This window comes from Pteropus vampyrus, unplaced genomic scaffold (genome assembly GCF_000151845.1).
Source record: "Pteropus vampyrus isolate Shadow unplaced genomic scaffold, Pvam_2.0 Scaffold1000001933, whole genome shotgun sequence".
NCBI classification, from domain to species: Eukaryota; Metazoa; Chordata; class Mammalia; order Chiroptera; family Pteropodidae; genus Pteropus; species Pteropus vampyrus.
In genome coordinates, this window is record NW_011916335.1 from 1 (window position 1) to 24,954 (window position 24,954).

The 24,954-nt window shown below is 37.5% G+C and overlaps 1 protein-coding gene across 1 annotated transcript in view; it reads left to right on the forward strand.

Moving 5' to 3' along the window:
* Positions 1–2,962: 2,962 nt before the first annotated feature.
* LOC105311209 (ankyrin repeat domain-containing protein 26-like) overlaps positions 2,963–24,954 on the forward strand; it is a 71,756-nt gene continuing 49,764 nt past the window's right edge. Inside the window, 7 exon segments of the mRNA XM_023526983.1 lie at positions 2,963–3,213; positions 6,243–6,357; positions 6,517–6,690; positions 8,209–8,315; positions 11,463–11,533; positions 12,872–12,922; positions 22,078–22,136. Of these exon segments, the coding sequence (XP_023382751.1) occupies positions 2,963–3,213; positions 6,243–6,357; positions 6,517–6,690; positions 8,209–8,315; positions 11,463–11,533; positions 12,872–12,922; positions 22,078–22,136 (828 nt within the window).

The window sequence follows — 24,954 nt, forward strand, 5'->3', positions numbered from 1 at the left end:
TATACATACACCATTAAGAAATGCACAAAAAAGCCCCATATTGGGAGACTAAGTAAGCTGACATTTTACAAAATAATGCATATAGAAAGTACAGTGAGAATAATATTCATTTATAGTGTAATATATGAAATACTTGAATTCCATACAATAATGTGTAATGATGAAATAAAAAGGAAAAAAGAACTGAACAATTATACTTTATGCTTGATCATGTACCATAATAAAGATGACAAAACTTCCTAATTTAGTAAAGATATTTTAATGTAAGAATAATGAATTTTTCTCAGGATATTTTATATAACATTTTAAAATGAGATTTCCAAGGCATGGAAACATGACTTTGTGTTTAGTTTATTGATGCTTTTTAATCATGCATTTTTATGAGATTGAATTGGGGCCATCAGAAATTTTATAACTGGTCTTTGATTTGCTAGTGGATAGTCAGGCAAACCTTCAAAAAAAAAGGTAAAGAATACTGGAATACAAATTAGGCCATGAGCAGCCCTGCAAAACATCACGAGACACATAATCTTTAAAAGCATCCTGAAGAGGCATGCTTTTGCTGCAGAGAAAACGTACACCTTTATTTATTGTTGAAGTTGCACTTTGTAACCCTGGGTAGCCTAGATACCATGCCTCAGCTGTTATTTGGTTGACTGGGGGCTTAGAACTGAAAACAAATGCATAAGAAATGTGTGCAGAAAAATAGAAAGAAAATTCTCTACAAATGACAAGATGAATCAGGGATATGGAAACAAAATGGACTTTTTCGAATGCCATGAAAACCATTACTCTTACAGTCACAGGCGCAATAGCAAAAGTTACCCACGAAGAACAAAGTGGAAGAAAATTTAACAGTAAGAAAATGATGAACATATCTGTTAATGCAACAATGATATTTTTGAATAGTGTTTTCTAATAATGCAGTGTAGTGATCAAAATATAGGGATACCTGTTCATATCATCAGGATAATGTCACACTTTGTGGCCAAGTCTTGTAAACGTAAGCACATCATCTTCTTCTGGGTTAAAAATAAGATCCATAGTCTGAATGAAAGGCCAGGAAGAAATGATTTCCTCCTGTGTGATGAAATACTGATGCCATGCATAAAAAGGGGGAAATGTGTAGCGCATGGAAATACTGTTTATAAAAGCATTCTTGTCATGTCCATCTGGTCTCTTACCTGCCACGTATTGCACGTATTCTTAGAACCAAAACTCTGTAAGATGTGTATCTCCATAGTCTGACACGTTTTTCCAGTGTTTGACTAGCATTTTTATCCCAATAGTGAAGAGTTTCAGTAACAATAACCATAGCCCTGGGGACCATAATCTGAAAAATAGTCTTTATCAATGTTAAAATATGGTGTCATGGAGGGATCGTCACTTGCCACATTTCAAAGGTCTAAACCTTCCTACCCTTGGAAACACCCCGATACACTGCTGAGGCCATACGAGATGCTTAGAAGCAGCTGCAAACACTTGGACTCGGTGCTTGTGAGCAAAGGGCCAAAATGGTCTCCTAGGGCATCAGAAACACTCTTTCTTTGCTGTCATACATGTCTGAAAACTCAGAAAACAGGAGCAACAATTGGATTTTTTCCTTCTCAAATGAGAGATTGGAAAGGAAGTGGGTGCTCTTTCCACTAGACGGCAAGCTTCCACTCTTATTAAGGGGACATGATTCCTAGTTAATGACAGTTTGGGTTCAAATGTACATGAATCTTAAACACATAAAATCCTAATGATAATCTTAACATTAAACTTTAACTTCTAATATTTTATATATATCCTTTAATTTGTTTCACTCGACATAAGGATTTTCTTCAGAATGTCTAATGATGTCTATGTTGAATAATTGTATTATGCTTATACGATCTATGCTTCTTGGTCCTGGTAGGTTCATTTTTATATTTTCCACCCTGCTTTATAAGGGCAAAAATGATTCAAGACTCAAATATGCTCAAAATCAGTGTCCAGACAAATGCCGTGACACTGCCCCAAAATGAACTGTTAATAGTGCTGTGATTCATGGACTGATGATCCACTTAATCTGAATTCACACTGGGAAAGATAATTGAAGGATTAAGCGACAAGTTTGAGGTGGGTTGCAATAATAAAATTGTGTGAAATTGAAGGATTCATTGTAATAATACTTTCCAGTTCTCACAAATTGACCAAATTACCGCGTAAAGTAATGGGAGGATAGATCTTGCCTAGCTGGTCTAGATTGAATTAATTGGTGAAATCAAGGGGCAAAAGGAGCAAACTTTGCGTCTTTTTTAACATAGATAATAAGTAGAAAAATAGTTTTCTATGTTCATAGGCCTTATTTAAAAATCAGATAAGTACCAAGTGCATTGTAACATTCTCAAGTTGCTTTGAGTCTATGGAAGTCTTTGTTGTATACGATTGATTTTGAAGTTAAAACTAGAACATTTGAAAGTATGAAGTTATCTTTGTGAACCATGCTTTTAAATGTTTTTATAGTTTATAAATAGAAATGAATAGATTTCACATTTTTAAGATACAGCAATAGTTTTTCCTTTCTCATTTAGGTTTTTGCTTCAGTGTTCTGCCTCTTTCATATCTGCTCATCTATTTCAGGGCTCATGTGAATGAGCCAAACACTGGCCAGTTCCCACGAACATCTGAAGGGAACCAGTGCTGCCTCTGGGACTGGAGACACCTGTGCCTCTCAGGTGCTCTGGGTCCCTTGTCCGTTGGGCCTCCGTTCACACAGGCAGTGACATCACCTACTGCCAGGCGCACTTGTGTAGCTTGGTAGCCGTTATTGTGGCTGAAAGATTCTAAAGTGCCTAACTGCCTAGTTGCCCTGCTGGGCTGTCGTGGTGAGAGGCGGTCGGCTTATCTGGAGGCTAGAAGCCCACCTAGGAGGAGGCGGAAAGCAGAGAGGGTGCTGAGGGGTCTCTGAAGCCCAGGGCTCTGCATAGTATCGGCCATGAGAAAGTTTTTTGGCTTTGGGAGTCAGAAGGGCAAGTCGTCCTTGGGCTCCTCAACCATCCAGCAGGGTAATGGTTTTGACATGGTGTCTGAAAGTGGTAATAGAGTCACCTCAGGGCCTAGGTATCACATCCGAGACAAAGATCTTGGAAAAATCCACAAAGCTGCCAGCACGGGCAATGTCCAGAAAGTGCAGAAGATTCTATTGCTCCAAGAAAATGGCCTGAATGACAAAGACAGGAAGAGCAGGTAATAGGGACTGTGAGACCAGTGGCCATGGGCGGGCCCAGGGTCGGGGGGACCTGGGAGAAGGGCTCACCTGCCAGGGCACAGCCTGGTAGAGCCCAGCCCTCCCGTCACAGTGGGCACTGGGCTGTCTCCTCTCCCGAGGCCCGGCTCTGCAGCACCTCTGTGGTGGGACCTTACCTGGGCACCTTACCTGCCCCTATAGAATACTTTACAATTTAACTAAATATCAGAAAGAGAAACAATTAATTTTGATGTTCACATTTTTACCATAATGTTATATACTATAGAAAAATGAATAATGAGAAAAATAATTCCTACAATAGATCAACTTGCATGCTAAACATTCTTCAGATAACATCTAATATCCATTTTATACCAGTGTACACCTATGGATGTAGGGTCTTTACTGAGAGACCTTAGATGTGCACTTGGAAATGGCAGATGGCTGTGGTCTGGAATAGGAAGACTCATTTTCTCAATATGTGCACTCTTCTTATATATATCAATTTTACATGAACCAACTAAAACTATCATGGTTTAATATTTTTGAGTACAAATGCTGTCTTTTATTGTTGCGATGAAATGAAGGATAGTTTTGTATAGTAGAAAAAGACTGGCCCACATAGAGGTCAACATGGGCTATAAAATTACACAACTTATTTGTTTACTATGTGGAGGAAACACAGATAAGTGATTGGAACAAAACAGAATATGTCCAAATACCCGAATATATGTACGACTTTAGAACTTGTTACTGATGACATTTCCTGTTAATAGAAAAGATGAAATTATTCATAAATGGTAAAGTAATAGCTGTGAAGGATTCGGAGAAAGCAAGCTATATATGTATTTTTTATCACAAGTATAGGTTCCAGATAAAGTATAGGTTAAAAATTTGAAATATGCGAAGTGAGAAAAGTACCAGAATAAAACTCAAGTGCCTATTTTTACATTTTTTTTTTTGTGTGTGAGAAAGACTTCTAAAAAAGAATTCTGGAGGTTGGTTGAGCAATATAAAAAGTCAAAACCCTCTGTGTATCTGAAAATAATATTAATGAAATAAAAGAAAATGGTCTTGCAAAATATTAAAAATGTATGAATATCAGAGAAAAAGTGCATCTTCAATTTTACAGAGGGTCTTTGAAATCAACGAGGGAAAAAACCTCTTATTTGAAATTAGACAAAGTATAAGTAAATTGACAAGCAAAGGTGTGCTCTGGTAGATCAGAAAAGGAGAAACAATCGCTTTTATTACACATACACACAAACAGTTAGCCCAAAATATGTGGAAAATGTAATAAAATTTATTTCTGAGCATTTGTATTATAAGTGAAATTCTCTTTTCCTTTTCTAAAAATTTAATTTCTACAATGAACATGAAAGCCATCCTAGGAAAATTTGACTATTAAAGAAATAATCCTGAGTAAGAGCTGGAACATGAATCTTGCACACACAAAAATAATTTCTGTCTATTTTTTGGAATGTTTTGGAAAATTAGTATCTTCTGACTACTTTTAGAATCTTCAGAAGGGAAACTTTTTATCTGTGCCTGTGGAGTTTATGTATATATTTCATTATTGACTTATGTTTTAATTACACGTACAGCTTTATTACATACGACATGTAAACAATTATGGATTAATCACGTCAGTTGTGTCCTTATGAAATAAAAAAAAGCAAATGTAAATGATTACTACTATTGCAGAAGTGTTGTTTTACTTTATAAAAGTTTCATTTATTGAACTCTGCAACTGTAGTTATCCGTGTTTTCAATTCATTTGTTCGTCAAATCTAACCTGAATACCTATTTCGTAGCAGTCATAGTCTTCTCAGAAGACTTTCAGTGTGTCTCTCAGGCCCTTTTCATCCTTCAAAACTTCATGTTGTCCAGTATGAGCCAAATGAGAAATTCAAAATTGAAGTTTTAGGCCCTAATCTCAATTAGAGCCTTTTCCACCTCCTTTGAAAAGTATTTCTGAAGGTAGGACCTTGTGAAAGAGAACCTATACTAGCCCCTTTGCAAGTGTATCATATTTTAAATTCTAATATTGGTTATTGAAAATATCTGATTTCTATATAATTTGAAAGTCTAAGTATAGAATCAAATGAGCCATTTGTATTCATTTGAATCCTGAGTTCCCTTTCATTTAAAATTTCTGGAAAAGCAAAGTGAGAGTTACTTGAAAACAGTTCTTTTCCTGTTTTGTTTTGTTATTTTAGTCTTCTTTTCTCATAATGCTTTTAAAAACTAAAATTTACTTCAATGCCAACCAGATGTCCAAAACTGCAATAGTTTGTTATATTATCCATTATTTCACTTAATGTAAGGCAGCGTGGGTGATGGTATGATGCCCACTGTTTTATGCACCTACAAGAAACTTAAAAACGCAGACAATTATAGGTGAAAGGCATCCTGAATTATAAACTACATTTTAGTGTCAGAGGTGTTAAAGTGTGAGAACATTGAAATAATATGTTCTTTCTAATCCTTAAGACATATCTGCAAAAAAAGGTGTAATATCATGTTACTATTAGAATGTTGTCTTTGTAAAGTAGTCATAATGGTAATAATTATAATAATTTTAGCTAACAATATTGAGCTGTTTTTTGTGCTAGTCACTGTAGCAAACACTCTGCATAGATTCTCATTTAAGCAAACAACAGTGTCCTGTGAGAAAAAATCACTGTTTTAACCTCCATTTTGTTGATGAGGAGATTGAGGCACAGAAAGGCTGAGTGATGGCGCATAAGTGACAGAGTAAAAATAGAATCACAGCCAAGTTGAGCTGAATCCCCAGGTCATGCTGTCTCTATTCACAGGGGCGGCACTTTCATTAATGAGGTGAGTAACAGGAGCTAATAAATATTGTACTTCCTCCAGATAAAAACTAAATATTTGTTTTGAAGGCAAAGGAATAGCATTTAATGTTTACAATTACATGAATAATAATAATAGCATTTAATGTTTACAATTACATGTTTGGAGATAGCGCCCTCCAATTTCCTAAAACGTCTGCTCACTTTCATAGGACTGCTCTACATTTGGCCTGTGCCAATGGCCATCCGGAAGTGGTAACCCTCCTGGCAGACCGAAAATGCCAGCTTAACCTCTGTGACAATGAAAACAGGACAGCTCTGATTAAGGTACAGAGACCCAACTTTGTCAACATGCAATGGGTTTGATTTAATTATAGAGAACGAATATGAGTTTATCTCATTAACTATAATTAATAGGAGAAACTCATGCAATGTTTCCTTGAATTTCTAACATTTACAGTCTGCTTTTTGTCATAATGTCAATAGGCCGTACAATGCCAGGAAGAGGAATGTGCAACTATTCTGCTCGAACGTGGTGCCGATCCAAATATAATGGACATCGATGGCAACTCGGCTCTGCACTACGCTGTCGCTGCTCAGAATATGGACATGGCAGCGAAGCTGCTTTCATACAAGGCCAATATTGAAGCAAGGAACAAGGCATGGATCAAGTAACTGTATTTACAAAAGATTGGAAATACATTTTTTTGTTTTGTTTTTTGTTTATACTTTTTTACTTACTTGCATTGTATTTCTAATACATATACTCCATATTATACATCAGACCCTTTCACCATGGAAAGAACTCCAAAGCCAAGTAAGGGAGGGCATGAGAAAGGTGATGTCCACGGAAAGGGCCAAGCTCTGTTTCCCAGCTCCTGCCCTTCTTGCCCAGAAGGAAAGACTTACTGTTAGTGCCTAGGAGTGTGTGATAGCCTCAGAGCCAGCAAAGGACTGAGGGCCTCGGGGGAGTGAAGGGATGGCAGAGGCAGGAAGGGGCTTAGGAAGTGGGTTCCTCTGGCGATGGGGAGAGAAGGAATGGAGACCTAGTCCCCAGCAGGGGGAGCTGGATGAGTGCCTATGGGAAAGAGAAGCTATAGAACACTGCAGAACACTAAGGTTCTGAGGATTGGAGCAAGTTGGTCAGGTCATGTCTGGACCGTCAGCAAAAGCATTCATAGTGCTCATAGCCACCTTGCCAGCCATTTAGTGATTTTCAAAAAGGCAGATACGCATTTGGGTCCCAGGATTATCATTATAATTGAGAATAAAATTTCATAGTGTGCTTTCTAACAGCCAAGATAAAAATCTATCATCCTCTAAACGGAGAAAACCCATGAGCCGTTTAATTGAAGCGATCACTAAAAATGTCTTTTTACTTTAGAGTCCATTTCCTTAGTGACCCTTTCAGAGCAGGGGTGCCTGAAGCTGACACCTGATGTCCTGATAGCATTGATAGAAGAGAATCCAGCAAGTTTGTATAAGCTGGAGAAACCTTCACGTCTGTTGGAAAGCTCTCAAAACTATCTCTGAGACTCTATAATTTCTGAAGTGTTAATATATGCAATAAAAATAATATTATCAGATTGGGATTAAGCCATGTTAAACATTTCTTTAGTACTAAGCATACAAAGCATATTCTGTCATCCTTCGCAAACCCAGGCGATCTCTCTGGAGTCTTCCTCCTGGGGCACAGTACTTAACTTCGAGTCAAGTAGATATTCTTTGGAATATGATTTAAGAAACACTGCTCCAGTGATAATCATTTAGCTTATTAATTCAATAAAAATACTTCAAGTGTTTACTGTTACGTTTTAGAGTTTGGAGATACAGAGGTAAACAACCGGCCCCTGCCCTCAAAAATCTCTTTGTTTAAATGGGGAGCCATACGATAACTACCGAATACTGTGATAGATAAAGTGTGAGAGGAGCCAGGATTTTGGAAGCAGTGCTGTCAGTGTTTGAAGAGAGTGTTGGAGAAGGATGTTGCAGTAAATGTGTTGAAGGGTCGAGGAGGGTATTTTAAAGAGAAGGAGCAGCAGGAGACAGCCCAGAGGGCTACTTGTTCTCTACTTGCCAGATTACATGTTTACGTTCTGAGGATCTTTTACAAGCTTTAAAATTCAGTTTCACGATACGTAATCTCATAAGTTATAAATGGTTTTTGCTGTTTTACAGGATGAACTCACACCACTTTTACTTGCTGTGACTGAAAAGAAACAGCAAATGGTGGAATTTTTAGTAAAGAGAAATGCGAATGTACATGCAGTCGATAAGATGAAAAGGTACAGTTGTGCATTCTTTTTTTTTAACCTTAACATTGTTCTAGAGTGGTAACAATCACTCAGGTCAGGAAGATAAAATTAATAAGAAGAGGATTAACTTATTCTTATGTAGTGAAAGATATTAGGACGTCATTCATTAGGTGGCAAAGTCATTCTGACCGCCAACAGGAAGAACAGGATACTGCAGTATTCATATTCATATTTATTTATAATGTTGGCTGATGTCATTTGTAACCTAATATTTTTGGTCTTTTGATTGTATATTAGCTCAAAGGATTTCAAAAGAGTTTTATAAGTTTTATATTGTATGGACTCTTAACTTTTACTGTATACTACAATATGGAACTTAGTCTCTCTTACAGTTTTTTTAACCTCTACTTCAAGCACAGTTTTACTTAAAAGATGCATATGAAACAAATAGGACTTGATTCTGTCTTTTGAAAAATTTTTTGCTTTAAGTTAATAACCAGTGTTATTAAGTTATTCCTAAGTGACTATGAATTACTACTCCCAAATACAATGGGTTCATTAGTTTTTATCCTTATCATTTCTAGTATACTTTGATGTTTTTATTTTTAATTGGCATGGGTAGTCTGAAGAAAGATAATTTTACTGGAATCAACGTTCTCTTTAATAAAGACAAGTCCTAGGTGAGTGCTAAAAAAGATGGGCTTCCAGTTCACAGAAGACTGGGATCGATGCCTAGCCTTCCCACACGCCAGGAGTGGGACCTTGGGAACACTACTCATCATCACCAAATATGTCTCTTGAAATGAAAAGGAGGATAAGAACATATCCACAAGAATGGTCTGTGTTAGATTATTCAGCATTTACTTTAGTGCCTAGCACACGCTTATCAGTATTGTTAACTCTAGGACAATTATAATTATTATTAATATTATTGTCTAGAATCTACAAAACACCTTTCAGTCACCTGACTTCTAGCTGACTTTGAGGTACCATATATGAGACTAAGGACGAACAGAAAATTGCTCATTTAAATTGTTCACCTAATTCAGATAAGATCCCACCATAGTTTCTTTCTGTGTATACCCCAAGTGTAGAACAGGCTTCTTTTTTGTTCCTTCCGTATACTTGGAGGTTATTTACAGAGATGAACACTTTAACATGTAAATGGTCACTTCTACACAGACAAGTGAGATATAAATTTGATAAAGTATATCAAATTAGCTGTTTAAATAAATTATTATTCCAAAAGGTGAATTATCTCTTTGTTATTTTAGAACTTCCCTCATGCTTGCTGTAAATGATTCAACCTCAGACATAGTCAGGCTTCTTCTTCAGCAAGGTGTCGACATCTTTTCTCAAGATAACTGTGGATGGATTGCAGAAGAACATGCTTTTAAGAGAGGCCTTAACTTGTAAGTGTTTACATTAAGTTGTTATTTATCACAAAACAGGTTTAAAATAATTTACAGTTACTTCTTACATAACAGGTGAGATGTCACAGTTTCGTTCAGGCAGTTTGGGAATGGCAGCGGGTTAGGGTCCCTCCTCAGACAGAGACCAGTTAAAGGCTGGACAAGTTAGAAGCAGCAGTGGGTACAGATTCCTTATCTCAGGACTTTGAATCCTTTATCCTTCGGGATCCTAACATGATCTATTCGTTCTAAGTATAAGCCCTGTGCGTGGGATACAGTAATGTCTCTTCTCTCACTTGTTATTTGGGGTCTTGAAATGTGAGTTTAGCAGAAAATTCTGTGTTTTCTGGGGGCGATCTCCTATATTCTCCCCTTTGAATTTTTTAAGCATTTAGGATTCCCTAAATCCAAGGGAGACAATCCTCTGTCACTTGTCAGATGGAGATGTAAAGAAAGACACTTTAATCAGTGTGTTGTGTCTATTGATTGTATTGCTTCACAGTGGCCCTTATAACTGGTTCTGGGGTCATGAGTGACCTTTGCTCCTAGGTTGCCCTTGCTGATCCAGATGCCTTAGTCTGCATGGTGATTCACACACACTTGGAGTTCAATATTACAATATTTTTCAGTTTACACATGTATGCTTTTTGGCTCAGCCACTGTTCCAAAGCACCAGCACCCTGTTCTGGCAGCTGGTCCCCAGCTTGGGCACACAACCCTTCGCCCTACACTCGAAACCTGCGTGGAGCCACATCTGAACGCAGACCTTCAGGATGCGTTACCCTTTGAGTAGACTCTGTGAGTTTTCTGCTAGCAGATGCTAGTTGGCAGCATTCTAAGATGTCTAAGAGGTTCAAATAATGCTGCAGGAAAAGGTCAGCTTTTTCTCTCTTTTGTTACCAGATATGCACAAAAGGCCACTTGAAGTCCTGTAGAGCACCTCTTAGGTTGTAGAAGGTCCCACGTCACCCTCCCAGAGTAGTAGGCACCAACTTGTCCAAGATTCCATAATTAAGTTTGACACCTCAAGTGATCAGTTTTCCAGAATAATGAAAATCTCCCAAGTGACTCGAATCTACCTCAGGGTTCAAAATATTTATACGTATGCCTCCCATGGAAGCCAGTCAACAGAAAGCTCTGAATCTTAAGGAGGTCATTTGGCATGAAGATATCTCAGTCCCATCCATAACTCATCAGTACTCATGTGTATAATTAAGGTCATATCTTCCAGGTCAGTTGGGGACAGACTGGGAGATTAAGCATAGTTCTAATAAAGATCAGCTAGTTCAGCACTGGAGTCGTCAGAGAAGAGACAATAGTAGTTTAAGCCTGGTCTTGACCTTTATTAGGTTTCTGCCCTTGGTGTGAAGATCTACAATAATAAGGGACACTTATATTATATGATTTAATGAGGTAATATATTTATAAATACATTTAGTTACAGATTATATAATAGTGGAGATACTTTGAATTACAACCCCCCAAAAAAGAACAGCCGATGACCAAAATTAATCCCATTTTCTGAAAACTAACCTCTGGGTTCAAGACACTTGCCTTTATGTCAAGCTATGTTGAATTAATTGACTGAACTCTACTGCCCTCAATTCATGACTGGTCGACCTTACTTTTTTTTCCTTCCTTAATCACATGCTTAATAAAAAGTTTGTAGAACTTACAAATGCTCTAATAATTTCATATATTTGGCAAATGATTTTCATTTCAATAGAAAGATAGTAATGTTATTTATCAACTTTTTTGTACACAGCAATTACAAACTAATTCATGATTATAAAGTAGGAGAGATTTGTAAACAGTTGTCTCAGAATAGAAATCAAGGTAAGGCTTCTGATAGTGAATTACTCTTGTTGGCCCTACTATACATAAAATTAAAGAAAGAAAATTTTGCTAATAAAAAAGCAGTGAAAACAATGATGTGTAAATTGTATACATATTTTCTTTGAATTTCTTTCTTAATAGTCTAGTATTGAGAATATTGTATAAATTAATCATAGGTAATTAAAAATGTGAGACAATATTGTCTGAAAAGAACTTCATTTAATTAGACATGACACCTAAAATCCCATACATTTTCGTGCAAAAAGAAAAAACTTTAAATGTGTGTGTTACATGTTTCCTCTGTAATCACCTTGTAACAAATTGAAGTTGTTGTAAAATATCGATTTTTGTTGAGTTTTACAGCAACTGGATTCCATTTAGAAGTGAATAGTTGTATTTACAGACTGATTTGTCTCACTAAAAATGTCACTAAAACTAGAAACTCAACAACAACTTCCTGGTACCACAATCAAATGGCAAACAGTGAGAACTTTGAAACATTGTCAGTAACATGAGCAGCAATCCCGATGAGACTGTTTTTTGAAGACATCCACTGATAGTAGGGAATTCAGAAAAGCAACGCCTTGTTGAAAAGCGTGTTATTGTATTTATTGTTATAACAACGAGGACTCACTATTATCACCTTCATTCCACATAAGTCAGAAGAGAATGAGATGCTGACATCATTCGTAGAACAAGTTGTTTCCTTGTGTCATTTGGATAATAGTTGTGACACTGTAATTTCTTTAGAACAAGAGGCTCTGTCACCATTAGGCAGAAGATAATCATAATAAATATTCACATCGCCTCAGTCGAGTTACAACTTATAATAAAAGTACAAAAAATTTCTAAAATCACAAAAATGCTACCGTACTACCCGGATGTGGCACCAGTGCATTGTGCAATCTGAACCATATGAGGACACTTTAAATTAGAGGATCTGATGAAAGAACTTCTGTAGGTTGGTTTATAAGTTATAGGAATACAAAGTTGAAGTAGAGATTTGGTCTTGAAGGTGCTCAAAATATCGTGTTTGCTGTCTCTGGTTTATTTCTGTGGTTTTTTAAAACAGAATTTCAAAGCCTTTTTATACATTTACATTTTCTGATTAAAGGTTTGCTATTAAGTATCAAGTGTCTGTTACGTACTAAGTGTTATTCTGACACTGCAGAATATAAACATTTTAAAATCTCAGTCTCCACCTTCCAAGAGCTTATTATCATTGTCATTTTTATTATTTACTATAATTTATTCAAGTGCCAAAGTCCACTGGGAGCTTATAATTCTCGTTATTTATTATTTTTTTTATGGACTGTAATGTGTGCCACTCACTTTAAGTCCATGATGAGAACTTAGAGTTTGAAAATGTGGCAAGAGTTTCAGGTAAGCATGCAGCGGGAGCAGAAGTTTGCCAGGTAAAGAGGCAGAAGGACGACATGTGGCAGCAGGAACATCTATCAGGATCACATGTTTGGCAGAAGCAACGACAGTGCCGAGGCTAAGATGCGCAAGTGAACTTTACAGGATTTATGAGCCATTCAGTTTTGATGGTACAGAACATGTGCTGTGGGAGTGGTCGGGAATGAGGTGACGGCCCAGCTAAGGGATGCTTATGGGACTTTTTAGTACCAAAGAAAGGAAGAGGTCTTATTCTGTAGGCTTTGGGGAATGCATCACATAGAATGCTTTTAGCTGCACAAAATAGGTGACCGAGCAAACAGTAGCTAAAACAAGAGGAAGCAGCACTGTTCTGGTGGTTCAGTGATGCCATCAGGATCCCCGTTGTCCCCATTTCACATGTGAGGTTATCAGTGTTTTGTTTATGTCTCCTGTCCTGGTCTGCTCATTAGCAACGACTCCAAGCATCATATTCTTATGTGACAATATCCAAAGGCAGGAAGGACCGCTTTTCTTTAGGTGTTTCATTTTTCTTTCTAAAGTTTTGGAAAGTATATTTGTCATACAGTATTATATTAATTTCAGGTATACAATGTAGAGATTGGACATTTATATGTCTTACGATGTGGTCAACATGAGAAGTCTAGTAACCATCTATCACCGTGCAAAGTTATTACTGTATTATTGACATATTCCCTTTGCTGTACACTACATCCCTGGGGCCTACATATTTTAGTGACATTGGTGTGGCCCCAGTGGCATGGGGGGGTGGATGGTGCTGTGGTGTGTGGTCCCTCAGTTCTTGCCTGCCAATCAGCAAAGAATTATAGGTCGGCGAGGTTTAGAAAAAATAAGATTTATTGAAAACACATTTTAGAAGGGAACAGACCGCGCTAAGGTAGGCTGCAGCCCTGTGTAATTTGGGAGGTGAAGAAATAAGACAGAGTACGCCCCAAGGGAGGAGCAGGTTTTCAGCATAGAGAGCTGTAAAAACACAGAAGTGGAATGGTCTGTCTATATTTGGGCCATAATAGGAGGTCTTAGATGATCCATATGTGACGTCACCTTGACTGACCATGGGCTGCTATGTAACAGTTTGCCTGTCGTGCATGTGTTTACCCAGAATTTAGTCTAGAATTTACAATTTGATTCATAAACTTACAGGCATAAACATAGTATTATAATGAGACTTAAATTGTGGGCAAATTAGGGTAGTACTTTCTGTGCATGCGTTTGTTGCTGGTTTAGCCAGCATCTTTTGTGGCTTTTGTGCTCTAGGATTTGGGGTAATTTATAACCCTAAAAGGAAGGTGTTTCTGGGAGGTCCTTAAGGAAAGTCTTCAAGGGAAGTTTTTATGGTCACAGAGTTGGGCCTTTGCTCCTGTCGCTCATGCCTGACTACCTACCTAACATATCCACGTTGTCACAGGTGGCACAATTTTATCCTTTTTTTATGGCTGAGTAATATTCCATTGTGTAGGTATATCAACTGCATCCTCTTTATCCATTCATCTATCAAAGGACAGCTACTTTGCTTCCATATACTGGCTGTTGTAAATACTGCTGCAGTGATCATAGGGGTGCAGATATCCTTTTGAATTAGTGTTTTTGTTTTCTTGGGATAAATACTCAGTAAATTGCTGGTCTTTGTGGTAGTTCTATTTTTAATTTTTTGAGGAATCTCCCTACTGTTTTCCATTTGACTGTACCAATTTACAACCCCACAAACAGTGCAGGAGAGTGCCCTTTTCTCCACATCGTCACCAATCTTGTTTTTTGTTTTGACATTTTAATGAGAGCCATGCTGAGGCTTGAGGACGTATTTCATTGTGGTTCTGATTTGTGTTTCTCTAATGATTAGTGATATGTTTCGAGCAATGTGTTTCTTTGAATAGGAAGACAACTGAGAGGCGTGCAGTAGCCTTCCTCTAACATTTCATAAGGTAGGTTATAGCACATGTTCACTCCCACACCAGTTAGAGGAAAACCAGTTAATGTAATTAGCTCATATAATCATTTCTGATTGTCAAGCTGGGGGGAAGCCACCTTCTTTGTGGATTGGGACAATAAATATCCAAACACAGTTGTAGTTCTGCAGTGAGAATGAGGACTAAGAGATGTCTAGTGGGTAGGGAGCCAAGCATATTTACTGCAGGAGAGTTTTGAGCTGAAGCGTAGGATGATTAGATTTGATAGGACACTCTGGTAGAGTGTAAAGCAGGGATCAGCAAGCTTTATGTGTAAAGGGCCGGATTTTAGGCCCTCAGGTGTCTGTCATATCTATTCAGACTTCCCATTATAGTGTGAAAGCAGCCGTAGACAATATGTAAGTGAATAGGCAAGCCTGTGCTTTAGTAAGACTGTATTTACAAAACAAGATGGCAGGTTGGATTTGGCCTGTGGGCCGTAGTTTGCTGACCTCTCACAGAGAAGCTAGATTGAGGGAAAAACACATATAGAGGCAGGAAGACTAAGGGGAATTTTGCTTTCATGGACTAGTATCAGTGCATTATCAAGTTGTCACCCACCAATGCTGATATGAAAAAATCGAGAATCTCAGTTTATTTAATTTAAAATGCTGGTCATTTTCTAGACTTAGGTCTTTCTCATTTGTGTTGCTGAATTAATCTTATTCATGTAAGAAATAATAATAGTGGTGCTTTTTTGTTTGTTTTTACCCCCCTGTGAAAGTTGTCTGTTAAGAGCTCATGTTTGACTAGGGCAGTGGCTATGGCCAAATAAAGCAGAGACAGAAAAGAAGGACAGTTAATATGACTTACGGATGATGATGAATATGAAAGGTTAGGGAGGAGAGGAGATGTAAGATAAATCATAGGCGTTCAGGTTGTGCACGAGCCTTTGACCTGGACACGAAGAATGAATGAGACTGTGTCAGATGCACAGAGAAGAGCTGCAGGGCCACAGGGGAGCCCAGTTTTTCCTCCACATGGCGACTTTGAGTGACTACCCGTGGATAACTCATTCTAGATTTTCGATATAATTTTTCGACTGTTTGACTTGTCTGTGAAGCACTATCTTTCAATAGGTGAGGCATGTTTTTAGTTTTATAAGATATTAAAAAATGATAAAGAAAAATCTTAATAATCTGCAGTGAATTATTAAAGTATATGGCAGTTATGTTTTCCTGTGGTGATCAGTGGCTTGATTGATTCATAACTATTTTAAAAAAGTGAAATCCTGTTTAGTTGGAGAAAATTAACAGTGGGATCTCGTCATTTTAATAGGAACTTACAAAACATATTGTCATTAGGATTTTCTACTTGATTCTGATTAACAATATTGTTGCTTATTTCATGTTATTTACTGACATCATTGTTTTATTTATCCCTTCAAAACTTTATTCAAACAGATACAGGTTTGCAAGAATCTCCAAAAGAAGTATCGAGAAAAACAAATTCAACAACAGGTATTCTCTGAAAGAACCTTTTGACTGTCATCTTGTATAACACGTCAGCCCGGATAATAAAACTTTGATGTAATACAGTTTCGTTAGAGGTTCCTAAAACCACACCTAGGTTCTGTTATTTACTAGCAAGTTGACAGCACTCAGCAACATTGTGCTCATGCCTGTGGTTTAGTACAGTGAAAGGATCAAAGCAAAGTCCAGAAAGAGAGAAGGGGCCTGGGATACAGTGTGGAGGAAACCAGGTGCAAGTTTCTAAGAGTGGTCTCCCTCTGGAGTTCCCAGGATGCGCTTGGTTCCTCCTGTGTCCAGTTCTGACACCACATGTGAGACTTTGTCTACCGGGACCAGTCTCACTGGGCTCAGTGCCTGAGGTTTTTCTGGCACGCTAGTCACATAGGTATCCTCCCCCTGACATGGACCAAAGCTCCAGACTCCTAGAAGTGCTCAGCATGAACCACCTTGTTTCTACAGACAGTCGAGGCCCAGTGAGCCCCTCTTGTCAGTTAGGGAATGGTGGGACCCTCCCCCAACCAGGTTCCCAGACACCAACCAAGGGCGAGCCATTTAAGCTGGACTTGCTGAGGATAGTAGGCCTGCTGTGCGAAATCTTTTCTGCACAGTAATTACAGCCCTAACTTAATTTTGGGGGTTGTTTTAACATTTTATTTTAATAGCTGTAGTATGACGATTTCACATGGTACTGGTTTCAGTTGCATCATCCATAATAAATTGCTGTGCTTTTTCCTTTTTTGACTTTTGGTGAATATTGAACAGATATTCTTACAAAAATCACTATGGCAATTACTATGGTAATTAAAATCTCTCCATTTTATCTGATGAATTTTCCCATAAAATTTAAAAATAAAATGGGCGTAATGATTTCTGATTTAAAATTAGAATAAAAATTGTCTTTTAATTTATAGAGATGATTCAGTTTTGATTCATGTTGTACTAAATCCCTGTTGCGATGGTAACGGAAGATGCTCAATCATATTTATCAATTATTTTCTCTCCCATGTATGCAATTAAAGTTGTTTTATTAATCTATTTTCATATGCCTCCTTCAGTTGTGGAGATCATACCCACATTCTGATACTTAGATCTTTTTCTTAAATTTCAAGGTGACTATGTCTTGAAAACAGCACTAATATGTTAAAATATGGTCCAGTGGATTCCTTGAACTTAAAAATAATGATAAGCCTTATTTTTTAGAGTAGTTAGGTCCACAGCTAAACTGAGCAGAAAGGACAGAGAGTGCCCATAAACCATCTCACCACAACCCAGTCTCCCTCATTGTGGACAGCCCGCACCGGTGAGGTACATGCATCACAGTCGATGAACCTGCACTGACTCGTCATCATCACCCAGAGCCCGTAGCTTGCGTTAGAGTTCACTCCTGGTGTCGTAGAGTCTATGGGTTTTGACAAATGTATAATGTCCTGTATCCGCCAATACAGTATCATCTAGAATAGTTTCACTGCCCTAGAAATCTTCTATGCTCTGCTTATTCAGCCCTCCCTTCCCCCCCAACACCTGGAAACCACTGATCTTTTTATTGTCTTCATAGTTTTGCCTTTCCCTTAATGTCATATAGTGGGAACCCTACAGTGCGTATCTTTTGGATTGTTGGAAAATTAAAATCCCAAGATGATTGAATGTAGTTATTCCAGTTGTTCTTTGTCTTTTGTGGGTTTTTGTTCGTTTGCTTGTTGTTCATCAGTCTAAGATCTGATGACATATGCCTTACTAACTGAAAAATCATTATTTTTATAAACATTTGCCACATATTGGGGTAGCTGAGAAAAATGACATCACGCACTACTGCGCAGCACTAGCCGTTTGGACCCTCCTGCTCCGTGAGGTGGGTCCAGACAGACTCTCTAGCAACGTAAAGACAGAGTCCCAAGAGTTTTTACTTTATAGAATTGGAATCACAAATAAGATTTTACTTATTTTACATTGGAAATAGAGCCAGAAAGCGTCTGTTTCCCCACGTTTTGCCATGCTACAAAGGATAATGCCTAGAGACCAAGCTTCCTTAGGATAGGGTGTTTCGTCCTTGACCGAAGAGCTAGAGAAGTTGCATGTGTTACAGTGTACTCTCTAACTGCTCTTAATGGTGGATGTCCTGAAAAGTTATGCTATTTATGTTTGACATAGTTAGCTTATGATACTGATTCTATTAATGATACATTTTCTGTCAGCTTGATAGGGTTTGGTTAGAATTATAAAATCTCTGTAATTAGCAATTCACCTGCAGGTATGAAATTTCGATAAATTCTATTCTTTTTTTCTTGCATTATACACACACATAGGTGGGTAAGTGAAAGTTATTAACGTATTAATTGCCTACCTCTAGTATCCTTAATATTCACTCTAGTATAGTCCTCAGGTCTAGTCCCAAAGGAATACTTTTGAACATAGTGTCAGTCTAATATGTTTAAAGTTCTGTATTTTTCTATTCTTGACTTCAAAATATTTTACTTTTTTCTTTAATAGCGAGTGAGCATTCTGAAGGAGATTCTGTACGCAGGTAGGATTTTATGGATTTTTAAAAATTATGTGTTAACTAAAGGAATACAAAGTAAAGGAACTAACACTTGTTGAGGGTTCTGCTCTGGGCAAGACACTGCATTATGTGCCTAACATTTGTTCTCTCCTAGTGTCATCATAATAGCTTTGTGCCGCGTCCTCTTTCTACCCTACTGCGTGACAAGGTCCGGAGATGGGGACAGAGGCTTCAAGGAATGCATCGTCAAGAACGAGGACGTGGCATGTGTTTAGGGATAATTGGTTTCTTAGAAATGATCCTATTAAGAGGGGGAATTTGGGTAGCACAAATTCTAGTAAGTGTAAACGCTATACAAATGGATTTCCTCAAAATTGGCTCTGAGGAAAACATAGTAAATTCCCCGCGTATGGAATCAGCTCTAGTCACCCTGACGTGTCCAGAATGCGTAAACCCTTTATTTGAACAATTATTAAGGGAAATTCCTTTTGACGCGCCTCTTAAAGATATTATGAATAAATTATAACAAGCTGAATACTAGAACCAGTTTATACTCCTGTTCCCATGCAGTTAGTAGAAAAATTAGTAAGGATAAGAAATTTACTCATAAGCCTGTGCCTACTATAGAAGGGCCTCCTTTTGTGGCCTAGTGGATAAATAGAAAACTCTGGTATCCACCTAGGGGGGCTAATAGTATGAAAAGATTACCTGATCTTCCTTTGCCTTATTCAGAAGCTTATAATAAAGATAGTATACATGTAGTGAATAAAGATAGAATTCATGTGCCTTATAGTAGTTTAAGTTTCATAGAAAGGCTGGCTAGGTCGGGATCTCCTTGGTGCTTAAAAACAAAGGAACAGAAACTTAGCTTATGAAAGCAGCTTTGTAAAACTGATTTTTATAAATATTTTCCTCATTACTGCACCAAGGAAACTTTTGAACAGCTATGAGAAAGGTTCAGCTTGAACTTTAGATATAGCATAAATCAAATAGCATTTAAAAGATTTCTTCAGGCAGAAAGAAGAACAATGTCTGCCCACAAGCCAATACTTGCTGTTATGAATATATCTATCTATCACCTTTACTTAAATCAAACTGTATCTTACGTAATAGATATAATAATTAAAAGTTTAGATTGTTCCATCAGGTAGTTCTGTTCTAATGATTGAGAGAAAAATGTACTAGTTAATCATGAACATTAATAATAATATACTCTATAAGATTTTCTGCTCCGCCTAACCACAGAAATTTAACTCCCTGCTACCTTAACAACAAAGTATAATCAAATGCCAAATAAAAAGTATAAAAGTTGTACTCAAATCACAATAAAACGGAACTGTGTCACACCGCCTCTGAGCTGTGTAGTCGACTGTCTCCCGCGCCGACGCCTTGCCCACCTTCGGGGCCCCCTGGATCCTGTCGTGGCTGGACCGCGGCAGCTTTGCAAAGCAGCTTTGCTATTATAGCCTACTTTTTATTAATTAGGCAACTGTGGTTCAGGGAGGTCAATGAATTGACACACGATTGTATACTTCACAAGTGTCTGACCTATGATTTGACCTTCAGTCAGCTTGACTCCCAAATCCATTGTCTTTTTTCTCAGCCTATACTGATAAGTTCCTGCATATCACTTGCATCATAATATGGTTGCAATCAGATCAACTCAGAGTCCCATTTAGTTATTTGTTACTCCTGATTTAAAGTTTTTCTAAAAAGCCCAGTTATTCCAAGAATTTGTCTTAGTATCCTTGACAATTGCAGCAGTAACTTGCACCTTGTTTTACCACAGAGCCCTGGTCTTCCATGGGCAAGGCCTAATCAGGCCACTGTTTTTAGGTGTAATGATATCTACTCTTCTTGAGATGAATTACTTTTCTGTAAATGAAGAATATCTCAATGTAGACAATGTTATGTTAACTAAATTCAGCATCTATTTAGAGGTTATTTCTAATTGATTTTCTCTACTTACTGACTTCCCAGTCCGGTTTTCCTTCAGGCTAGTAGTACCTTTCCTACTTCTTTGCAAAAGTATGGAGATTTTTTATTTTTTTCCTGGAGAATGTTTTTATTCTTCCATGCATTTTCTTAATTTTTTACTTTCTTCTCTACTTTTCTTGGTGTTTCGATAGACCGAATCAAAAGCACATAGAATTTCAGGGGTTTAAGGAATTTTAGCAATTAATTAGTCAAAGAACCCTCTCGTACTTCAACATGAGTTTAACATACTGTCCAGTGGTTATTCACATGGAGAGTTTGAAACCCAAACACATTAGAATTAGTTTTGCTTATAGAATAAATGATGAAAGTGGGATTTAAATTCAGGTTTCTAAGCCCAGGATTCTTTTTCTTTATTATCCTGCAGGTGAACGTTTTAATTTTAGGAAGGTGGGGACAGTCGGTCTGGTGAACGCAGTGGACCAGGGTAGGAATGGAATTAGCAGGAGAATCCAAGTTTCAAGAAGGAAAGCACGGAGCGACTCATTTAACTTGTTTTCCAGGAGCAAGGAAATGGAGAGCTCCTACTCTTGGTCACTCGAACCCATCCTAGTTTCAGGCGTCTGTGCCTTCAGAGGCGGAAGATTTAAGGGTTGGGACTGCCGTGGAGCTCTGCGGAGAGGGACCTGGGAGTGAGAAGGATCACAGCAGCATGTACATTTGTTCTTTGACCTTTGTACATTCAACTTTCAGACATTTCAGCTATTACATCGAACTCCATGTACTGTTTGAGGGTAAAAAGAAGGAAAGGGGTCACCTTAAGCAGTGGTTTCCATGGGAAAGAACCAAGACTGCCATTTTTGACTAACACAGAATAGTTTGAACCAGGGAGAGGCCATGGAGAAGGGACAGTGTATCTTCCTACCTTGATTTAGGTCGTCAGATTAGTTCAGGTTACAAAAGTTACATCAACCATAATTTAAAATTTCAATTCTGTCTGCAGGACTTTTGGTGAAAACAATGTACTCTCAGGCTCGGATGTCATTTTTTGTTATGGGAATTTTGTGTCTTCATCAAGTATTTTGTAGGTTAGGAGAAGGGAGGCAGAAACTGATAAGTAAAAGCTTTACTTAAAACAGGTTCAATTTAATTATATCAAGAAACTTTATTATACAGCTAGCTGACTATTCACTCCTCCTTTTTTGTTGTTCTTTTAAAGACATGAATTTTCTTATTTTTGTCATATATTTTTACTCTCAAGTTGTTTAATAAAACCTGACGTGGATGATTCATGGCCTGAATCAGACGATGATGACTTCTGTTTTGAGACGAAGGTAAAATGCTCTTGCATAAAATGAATTTTGCTGTTCTGAATTTAGTTTTGTGTAGGACTTACTTGAAAATATAGCCATGGTCTGCTTATCATTGTTTGTGTTTGTAATGGAAAATTGGTCAGAACAAACAGTTTTATAGAAATATGAATATTTGAGTTTTTTTCTTTTTTTTCTTTAGTAATTACTGAAGGTGGAGGCTGAGAAAAAGAATGGGATAGGAAAATTATATTGGAAGAACATTTCTCTCAATGGAGGAGAAATAAAATTTTGTGAAGGATAATGATTCTTAACGTGGCTTAAATTATACCAACATGACTTTTATTCATGCCTAAATGAAATCTTTAATGGATCTAATTACTTACTGTAATAATCATGAAGTTCATTGTGCCTTTCAGTTCCAATATTATACAGCATGTAATATAAAGGTTTTTTTTACGGTTTTTATTTTGGTATGATATAGTTGTTAAGAGGGAGTTTTTTTGTTTGTTTCTATCTTGGGTTTTTGTACTCTAAAATAAAATAAGAAATTGTGGAGATTTAGAAATGTATGTTCTCTTTCTCAAAACCCATATCACAAAGGGATTCCACTATGTTCTAAGTCATTGCATTAAGAATATATTTATAAGTCTTCATGTAATCGAAAAATACATGTTTTGCTTAAAATGATAACCATTTCTGGAAGCAGAGATAATAACCATATGTTAATATTTTACATTTCATTTTTGTTGTTTAAAAAAATATTCAATTTCAATTACATTTGACTTTCAAGATTGTGTTAGTTTAAGTTGTGTAGCCTAGTGTTTAGGCATTTATAGCAGGGATCCCTAACCCCTGGACCGTGAACTGGTACCGGTCCGTGGCCTGTGAGGAACTGGGCTGTCTAGCAGGACGTGAGCGACGGACCAGCAAGTGAAGCTTCATCCGTATTTGTAGCCACTCCTCAGCGCTAGCATCACCGCCTCAGCTCCACCTCAGATCATCGGGCATTAGATTCTCATAGGAGCACTGGTCCGTGGTGCCAAAAAGATTGGGGACCGCTGAACTATAGAACTTACACAGTGATCTCCCTGATAAGCCTAGTTACGCCTGACTCCATACACTGTTAAGGCAATATTACCGACTATATTGCCTATGCTATATTTTACATCTTCATGACTGGTTTGTAACTGCCAATTTGTACTTTCGAACCACTTTAAATTTTTCATACAGTTCCCGACCTCCTCCTACCTGGCACTATCAGTTTGTTCTCTGTACCTATGAGCTTAGTTATCTTTTGTTTGTTGGTTTATGTTGTTTTGTAGATTCTACAAATAAGTGAAATCATATGGTATTTGTCTTTCTCTCTTGGACTTATTTCACTTAGCCTAATAGTCTCTAGGTTCATCCATGCTGTTGCAAAGAATAAGATTTCATTTTTTATGGGCAGGTCATATTTTATTTTATTTGTACCACCTCTTCTTTATCCAGTTATCTATCAATGGACTCTTAGGCTGCTTCTCTATCTTGGCTATTGTAAATAATACTGCAGTGGACATAGGAATGCATATATCTTTTTGAATTAGTGTTTTGGATTAATTGGATAAATACCGAGGAGTGATATTGCAGGGTCATGTAATAGTTCTATTTTTAATTTTTTGAGAAAACTTCATGCTGTTTTCCATCACGGCTGCACCAATTTGCAGTCCTACCAAAAGTGCACAAAGGTTCCCTATTTTTCACAGCCTCACTAACACTTGTGATTTGTTGATTTATTGGTAGCCATTCTGGCATTTGTAAGGTGATGCCTCATTGCGGCTTGAATTTGCATTTCTCTGATGATTAGTGATGATGAGCCTCTTTTCATATGTCTCTTGTCCATCTGTATGACCTCTTTGGAGAAGTGTCTTCTCAGGTTCTCTGCTCTTCGTTTAATTGGATCATTTTTGATGTTAAGTTGTATGGGTTCCTTATATAGTTTGGGTGTTAAGCCCTTATCAGATGTGTCATTGGTGAATATCTTCTCCCATTCCTTAGGGTGTTTTTTTGTTTTGTTGATGGTTTCCTTTGCTGTGCAAAAACACTTTGGTTTGGTGTCACATGTATGGGTTTTGTTCTCTTATCTCTTCAGCCACCCTATGTCTTGGGATTGGAGCATATCATTCGTTTGCATTTAAAGTAATTATTATTAGCTTTGTAGTTATTTCAATTTTATTATTTGTATATTTGATCTTTTTTCCCTCTTCTTCAAGATGTCCCTTTGACAGTTCTTGTAATACTTGTTTGCTAGTGATAAACTCCTTTAGCTTTTTCTTTTCTGGGTACTTCTTTATCTCTCCTTCCATACTAAGTGATAACCTTGCCGGATACAGTACTCTTGGTTGTAGGGTCTTGCCTTTCATCACTTTGACTACTTACTGCCAGTTGCTTCTGGTCTGCAAAGTTTCTGTTGAGAGATCAGCTGACAGTCAAATGGGCACTCCCTTGCACATAACTAAATGCTTTTCTTTTGCTGCTTTTAAGAATCTCTCTCGTCTTTGCCCATTGGCATTTTAGTTTTCATGTGCCTTGGTGTGGACCTCTTTGGTTTGGGACTCTCTTGTGATCCCTGGGCTTGTTTGTCTATTTCCTTCTTCAGGTTAGGGAAGTTTTTTTGTCATTATTTCTTCAAATATATTTTCAATTCCTTGCTCTCTCTCTTCTCCTGGTACCGATTTGATACAATTATTGGTATGCTTGATTTATCCCAGAAATCCCTTAAACTAATCTCTCTCTTTTTTTTCATTTTGCTGTTCTTATTGGGTATTTTCCACTACCTTGTCTTCTAAATTGCTGATGTGAT